General features: G+C 36.7%; 1 protein-coding gene across 3 annotated transcripts in view; it reads left to right on the top strand.

Moving 5' to 3' along the window:
• The window catches only part of LOC108769092 (uncharacterized), an 18,444-nt gene extending 10,887 nt beyond the window's left edge, over window positions 1-7,557 (top strand). For 2 of the 3 annotated variants that reach the window (XM_018519890.1, XM_018519892.1), the window contains 8 exons: window positions 1,227-1,543; window positions 1,986-2,218; window positions 2,297-2,470; window positions 2,931-3,474; window positions 3,976-4,052; window positions 4,213-4,289; window positions 4,532-4,781; window positions 4,954-7,557. In XM_018519890.1, coding sequence (XP_018375392.1) covers window positions 1,227-1,543; window positions 1,986-2,218; window positions 2,297-2,470; window positions 2,931-3,474; window positions 3,976-4,052; window positions 4,213-4,289; window positions 4,532-4,781; window positions 4,954-7,022 — 3,741 coding nt within the window. In that variant the 3' untranslated portion in view covers window positions 7,023-7,557. The remainder of the gene's footprint in view (window positions 1-1,226; window positions 1,544-1,985; window positions 2,219-2,296; window positions 2,471-2,930; window positions 3,475-3,975; window positions 4,053-4,212; window positions 4,290-4,531; window positions 4,782-4,953) is intronic. The other variant, XM_018519891.1, reaches the window with a different exon arrangement.
• The last annotated feature ends 549 nt before the right edge of the window (window positions 7,558-8,106 follow it).

The raw sequence follows: 8,106 nt of genomic DNA, 5'->3' as shown, positions 1-8,106 counted from the left end.
AACAAACTAAACAAAGAATACGAAAGCAAAGCACTTGTATTTTGCTATACAACACGCTTTACTATTCCTCTACACGTATGTGTCATGAAATAACCACTAGGTCTTTTACATGCCTTACAGTAATCATTTTATGTAGATCATAATTTATGATGATGCTACTTGTTACACACACAGTGACAAATCGATTCAACTCACAATAATTTCATTAATATTAACAGTAAGAAGCTGAAATTATAACTCAAGTAGCTCGCTTTTATTTTTCCTCCTTTTTTTATTTTTCACTCCTATTTTTTCTGACTTCCGCGACGTAAATCCCAGCGCGGCGTATATACCGGAATTACCCTATATTGTGCCCGTATCAGATTGAGACTGAAATTGAGATTGAATTTATAATCAACCAAAAGAAAAAAAACCAATATATAAGGTGAATATGACCAAAAAACGAGCAAGTGTGGATGAAATAAAAAAATAATAGAATTTATTACAAATTATTGTTTATTTATTATTCACTTATATTTTAATTCTTATTTTGATTAATTTGTAATAAATTTTATTTTTTTATTACATGTACTTGCCCATTTCTTGACTTTCTTCATGGAAAGAATTTTCTCTTAGAATTTACCCTGAAAATATGGTAATTGTGGTACAATGCAATATTTTAAAGATTTCTACCATACACTTCAGTAAAATTAATTAAATTTATTTTATGTTTTATTGTAGTTTTATTAGTAAATAAGTGAGAATTACATAAAATTCTTCGAAATACAGCGTTGTCTCACGATTACCATATTTTTAGTTTTTTATTACATGTACTTGCCCATTTCTTGACTTTCTTCATGGAAAGAATTTTCTCTTAGAATTGTCTCACGATTACCATATTTTTAGGATAAAATCTAAGAAAAAATTCTCTTTTGTGTATTAAGAAAATCATCTTTCTACCAAATTCAATGAAAAATTAAATTTTACTTCACAAAAACTAAACTGTACTTTGATTAGTTAAATTCTATCTCAATCTCAATTTCTAGTCTGATAGACATTGTCATAGTCTTCTAATTAAGATAGAAGATGAGAAACTATTTTTAATCGAAAACTTTGCCCATCCAAAAGATCTCTTTCGTATTACAATTGACACGATCTACGTATCTTTTTTCTGATTTGCAACATTTCTGAACATTTTTTATTGTATTTGATTTCTGAACATTTTTCCGACATTTTTCGCACGATAGAAAAATCAGAACTCGATCGGCTCGCGCGGAAGCTGCGCGAGTATCGGCAGCGCGGGGAGCTTCGGCAGCGATGGGAAGCAATATCTTTGCGAGGATTTCATTAAAAGGATGGAAGCATGGAGGAGAATGAGCGAGGCCTCATGTCGAAGTGGCGAGAGACCGAAATCACCGACGACAAATCGTGTTGCGTCTGACATTGATGAAACGGAGTTTCTTGCTTTGGAAAAGCTGCTTCTGCTATTTGGGCAGAGGACCAAGAAGGAACTTCGAGAGAGCGATGCGAGACAACTGAATGATTGCTTTGATGGTGATTCGAGGTACGAAAGTTCGAACGATGTAAAGAACATCTGAAAGATATCACGTTTTTTAATTATTATGACATAACACAAATGTGCACTGTAATTAATGACATTAAATATAGCTTGCAGGAATAGTTTCAAATCAATTTACATATTCCTGGACAAACATCGCTATCTCTTTTTAAATCATTCTGTCCATATGTGAATAAAATAGATTTGCAATTGTTATTTAAAATTGTTTTTAAATTATATTGCTACGTTAATTTTTTATTTAAAAATGAATAGTCTCATAATAAAGGTTTGCATTATTTAAAATAGAAGAAATTATTATAAAATAAGATAAAAAACCCAACACTTATTTGGAAAATTAAGTCCTGGTGAAATGAAGCAGTTTTTACATATAATAATAGAATTAGTTAATCGCGCTTTACGAATTACTGAGCGTTTCCATTGATTCAAGATTCATGGCTGCGTCTCGAGGCGTAAACTGTGGTAACGAAGTGTTGATTCGCACGTCTGTCGGCTCTTACCGTTTCGAGGGTATATCTCGAGAATTTACGAGGAAACTGTACGACTGGGAGAAATACCGCGGAATATCTCCGAGATCTTCCACGTTTCGCCTTTTGGGGCCAGGCTATACACCATTCGCGCAAGATTCGAACGAAGTTGCATTGACAGAGCCAAGTACGATGAGTAAGATTAAGTAATTTTGAAAAACTTGATATTCTGACATAACAATTACTAAAATATTGTTATTCCGTAATTTTACAGGCAAGAATCATGCATTCCACTGGACTCTGAAGCGATCTAAATCCGACGGTAGTGTCTTCGAAGGCAGCCTTCGCGACGAATCGTTCACATTACGTCGCTCCGCGAGTCTTCAATCTCTTACTTCTGCAGGCAAGCTCGAAGATGACAATCGGATAGATGTTTTACCAGTCCCTAGTAAGTACACTATTCTACTCTAATGATCTGTCTTCAACGTCTTTTATGTTTTAACATTCTCAAATAATCTTCTGGGTAACTACTCAAGGAACACACCAAGTTAAGAGAAAGTCAAAATGATGATTTTTGGTGATAAAATTTGATAAAATAAAGTTATTTTGATTTTTTATTAATTCGCACGTCTGTTGCTGACTTTTATATTCCTTGAAAAGTTGACATTATTTGTTGTCATTTTAACGTGAAAATAAATAACATTAGTTTGCTACCTGCGCTTACATTAGTTAAATAATTTTCAAAAGCGTAGTTTCATATCTTTAATTAATTACAATATAGTTTACGCTTAATTTTATAAAATATTATATTTCAGTTTATTTACTTCTGATTTATCTAAACCATACCTATGCTGTTACATTTAATTGTCTATCAGTTATTAATAATTTATTGCATCCATTTGTCCCAGATAACTCACAGAGGATCAAAGATCCGGAGGATACAGCGGTAGAAGATTCCGAGCCAGAGGCGATGATTGTCGATATCGAGGATGTTATTGAAGAGACTGCCAGTCCTTTGGCAGGAGTACAACCTCATCAAACGCCAGTGTACTCCGTCGCAGCCAGCGAAACCACTAGCATCGCCGTTCCTCTTGGCACAGTCACATCGAGTCATGAACCTTCGCCAGTATTCTTGGTCAAGACCGAGGACGATGAAGACTGCGAACGATGGAACATCGCGAAGATTGGCCTGCAGGCTTGCTCGAGCGAGAACAGTCCGAGTCCAGAATACTTCCCGGTATCTGAAGACTGGTGCGAAAGAACCTCGTTGGATAATGACAAGTCGAACTGGGAGTCGAGCTGGTGCAAAGAAAGCAGGGAAGACGACGACTCCACGGGATGGACCGAGAAGACGCGACGCTCAATTCCAGATTCCGGCGATTCTGTAAAGTCTGACCGTTCAATTGGGTGGAATCGAGATATTTGGGATGAATCGGGTGATGAAGCAAATAGGTAAACTTTAAATCAATTTCTATAAGAAGTTATCATACGGAAAAAACGGTTTTGCTAAAGTATCTAAAAATTTAGTTAAAGTATCTAAATCTATTTTTCTAAATTCTTTGAAATGAAATCTCACTTTAAAGAGTAAAAATTGAACTAGGCTTAAAAACGATTAACTCAATTTTTTATCTTTAACAGTAAAATTTTACTTTTAGAGTGAGCTTTCACTCTAAAAGTTTTAGAGAATAAATACAGATTTGATAAGTTGACTATAACCGAAATAAGTAATAACTATAATCGAAATAACTATAATCGAAATAAGTATATATTTCATGGACACTCAAATTTTTATAACATTGCTTATGTTCGAATTTTCTACATAATTATTTTGATGGTTAAATAAAATTATTTTCAGATCTGTGTATTTGACTAAAATTTTAGATATTTTCAGCAAAATCGTTCTTTTCGTGCAAACTTTGACAATCGTATAAAAAATCGGTGCTGTGTTCTCAGAGATTCGATGATTCTTGAATCGCCTTCCACATCGATCTGCGAAAATAAAAGTGATACAAGAAAAGAAGATTTCCTCGGTAAAGTATTTCAGATGTATATTCATTTTTTTCAAGATAAAGTATTTAATTACTTCTTTTATTTTACGATATATTTTAAGTTTATCAACTTCCTATAAACCGTGTGTAGAATTAAATCAAAGATATATTATTTTCCCTATTTTCCGATATTCTATTTCAGAAAGTGACAACGCCGGATCTATTCACTTTAAAAGTCTCGAAATCTCATCGACGGCTTCGAATGCGGAAGAACTTATGGTACATTAAAAATTAAAATTCAATTTTATTTTAATCTTATTTTAATGTTTTTATTTCGCACGTTTATTTAACTTTACTCATTTTCGCGCAAAGCATGAATAAAAAAATTGCCTATTTACGAATAAAGTTGCTTATCACTCAAGATTTGCAAGACATTCCAGTCACTGCGTCGAAGCAAACTTTTTGGAAAAGTAAGTTTTATCATAACGCAATTGAAATTAGAGTCCTGTCGGTACAACCAGGACCCACCGCGTACGTGCAAGGGGATGGATGAGACGTGTAAGGAGAAGCCCGAGGATCTAGCAGACGAATCTTCGAAGGGGACGAACGATGCGAAGAATCTCCAAGATGACGAAGATGATGAGAAGACCAAACGGGGAGACATAATTCTCAGCGCAGAATTTTGCGCTTATCAATTAACAAAAACGGTACCATCTTCGGTTTGCTCCGATTCCAAGGAAACTTCATCAAAGTTATTGAATTTAAATTCAGGCAAGTCCATCTTCTTCTTTAATTCTTGCAATTCTTTGACTGATATCAAATTTTTTAGTTTGACTCTTTTAATTTTTTTTAGTTGATACTTTTAGCTAAAATTACAGCCAAGACATTCTTAACTTTGTATCTTTTTTCTTACAAGAATATAATGAAAATTCTCTTCTCGTAGATGATAACAAGGATACATCGGAATGCCGTGGCGTTGACAGCGAAAGCGAGGCTTCAGCACATTATGAGAGTTGCGGTTCACCCGAGTTGCAGACCGATTCGGATCAGCATTACGAAATTCTCACGTTTAAAACCGATATATGCGGCAATACGATGGATAATCGCTTGTACGAGCCAGTCGACTATCACGAAATTCACAGCTCCTCTTCTGACAGAAGCAACTGCATAAAAGATATTTGTTCATCATCGAGAGTACCAGAAACGAAAAAATCAAATCTCTTAGAAACTCCGAGAAGTCTCTTCATCGATTCGACCATTCAGACTATTCCTGTAACAGTCTCTAGGAACAATGAAACGCGCAATTTGGAAAGAATTCTGATCAACGAGGAGACCTTGAATAAAATAATTGTTCCTACGGCGTGCACGGAAAGTGGGACGAAATCTACAGAAAGAACTCGAAATCATTTCGGAAGCGCGAATCGTCGGAACGACATCGCGGCCGTCAATAATTACGCGTCTAAAAAAATGATTCGCGATCACCAAGTTGAGTGCGTCAAGAAGGATTCTTCTACCAGAAACGTCTTCGTGAAAACAAAGCGCATGATCTTCAGCCCGTTTCGTCGATCAGAAGATCGACCGTCTTCGAGAAAGCAGAGCGACAGCTCCGTCGATGGTCGGCTTCCACATTCGTCGAAATCCAAGAGCAAGTCGAGATCGGCGTCGCCGAAATTGGGCCGGCAAGACGCTCTACTGCGTGTATCATTATCGCTGCCGTGGCCGCTGCGCTCTACGTCGAAGGAGAGTGAGATTCGCTCCGAAACCGGGTCCAGAAGAAGCTCAGGAAGCAAGACGGAAAATGCAACAACGACCCAAGAAAAATATTTGCCGTATAAAGAGAATAATGTGGATAATAAGAGACTGAACGGAGAATCAAGTAACAAAGACCCACCATTCATTGATGAGGATCAAGAAGAAATTCATCAGTCAGACACAGAGTTTGCGACAATGAACGCATGCTCGATCGGAAATACTTTTGCACGAATTTCTGAGCAACTGGAGAAATCAAAAATAGCAATGCTCGAACGGGATCAAGATGCCTGCCGAATGCGGGGAGAGTTAAAATACAATCAGACACACGACAATAGCGAACGCGATAAAGTCAAGTGCAGTCAAGTGCAATTCGAAGGAAAACGCAACGGGGAAAGAAACCGTAGCCAGAAGCGAAAAGAGGAGTGGCAAGAAGAGGTGAAATTCGGCCGGAAACAGGACGAAGCGAAGCAGCAAGACGAGAATCACTCTAGATGCGACGCGGTACCGTCGGACTTGATGCACAAACTTAGGATACTTTCGGATGCCGCGGCGAAAAGAGAAGGACGAACGACGACAGCGGAATCCTCTGTGATCAGCAGTTTGGAATCACGTTCCTCCAGAATAAGACGAGCCAAGGAGAGCTTTCTGTCTCGGCGAGGCGGTCCTTTCTGTCGCTCCGTGATGGAACCGACGGATGCTGCCTCCAACCCTGAAGATCCTTGGAAACGGACGTCGACGACTCAGATATCGGCAAGAGAAATATCGAGGTCGAACGAGATCACAGTGACTGCTTCGAGTTCGCAAGAATCGAGATATGCGAGTAACCATACAGAAACGACGATGTTGACCGTAGAGAACGAAACCGTGTCTTTGGGCGAGGACAAGATCGACGTTCGAACGGATTCGCTGGTGAAATCAGCAAGTGCCGGAATGATCAACGTGGATCCCGACACGTTCGATCGGCTGGTCACGGTCGATCGCGGATGTGAGTCTCTGCCGAGGGCCATTGCGAAACGCCGCGACTCCTCGAGCCCGTTGGCGAAGATCGTCGGGAAGCTGAAGCTTTCGCGATTAATTCGTGCCCGGAACGTCGACGGCGGGAACATGAGCACGATCACGACGTTGTGTAGGCAGAGTCTGTTGATCGATATGCGAAACGATCCCAGAAATCGAAGTAACGAGCAAGGGATTGAGGATCCAGTCGAGGATGATACTGACGACGAATATTCGGATGAATCTTGTAAAACGATTCACGAATGAATTAATCTGTTCTTTAATCGAGATTATATATTTATGTAATATTCCAGGTGTCTATGATTTTTTTTTAAATATGGCTCTTAAGTTTGCTTCATCTTATAATAATGAAGAGATATTAATCTTCAGTAATAAAGCCTACAGCAGCCTATACAAGCGAATTAGGAAGACACGCGTAATTAAATGTTTCAAGAGAACTGTACTTGCTAATTAAATCGCATGCGCGTGCTTAAACGTCAATGGAAAAGATAATACTTTTAATTTTATGAAGAACGCTGTAATCGATGTTAATCATCTTGCAAAGTTAAAATGCAAATTTATAAATTCTTCTACCAATTGAATATTAATATTTAGATAATTTATTTATTAACAAGAACATTAATGATAATTACGCACTAATGATATTATAAGTTATAAGCGATTAAAAGAACAGAACTCGTGAATTAATAAGTAACAAAACAATTTTTATATTCATAACAGCTATTTATAACAAAATATTTGATTAAAATAAAGGATGAGCGTAAAACAAGATCGATGCAATTCACAGTATGGTCCAACTTTATAACACAGTATTTTTTATTAGTTGTTTGCTTATAATTTTTTTTCAATACCAATCAGTATGGATAAGATAGAAAAAAATGCATCAGTTATTGTGCGTATTAATTAATAATTATATACCTCGGTTTGAATTCTATTTAGTGCTTATTAATAATATAAGGTGAAAATCAAGTTCTTTCATCTATAGTCAAAATATCAAATGTTTAAAATAATTAAGGTCGTGCTATATAATAAAATAATCAGGTCCATAATGTTCAAATTACATATCCAATAATTATACAATAATTCACATACCGCAATAATTAACTGCGTTGGTTCATAAAGGTTTTCTTTCTACCTTTTACTTTACCTTTTGATTCGCAGAGCCGGAAACATAATTCATTTTAATCTTATCGTCAGCGTAACTAATTCTATAAACAAACACGCAAAATGTATCAGTCACTTGTATCAAATTTCATGCGAATCTTGTACGAATGGATTCATATTTTCGATAGAAAGATTTGCTATTCTATTCTAATTATTACACTGAAAG

The sequence above is a fragment of the Trachymyrmex cornetzi genome, unplaced genomic scaffold, assembly GCF_001594075.2.
Source record: "Trachymyrmex cornetzi isolate Tcor2-1 unplaced genomic scaffold, Tcor1.1 scaffold85, whole genome shotgun sequence".
Taxonomy (NCBI): domain Eukaryota; kingdom Metazoa; phylum Arthropoda; class Insecta; order Hymenoptera; family Formicidae; genus Trachymyrmex; species Trachymyrmex cornetzi.
The sequence above is the reverse complement of the archived record's forward strand: the minus strand, read 5'-3'. Positions and strand labels throughout refer to the sequence as shown.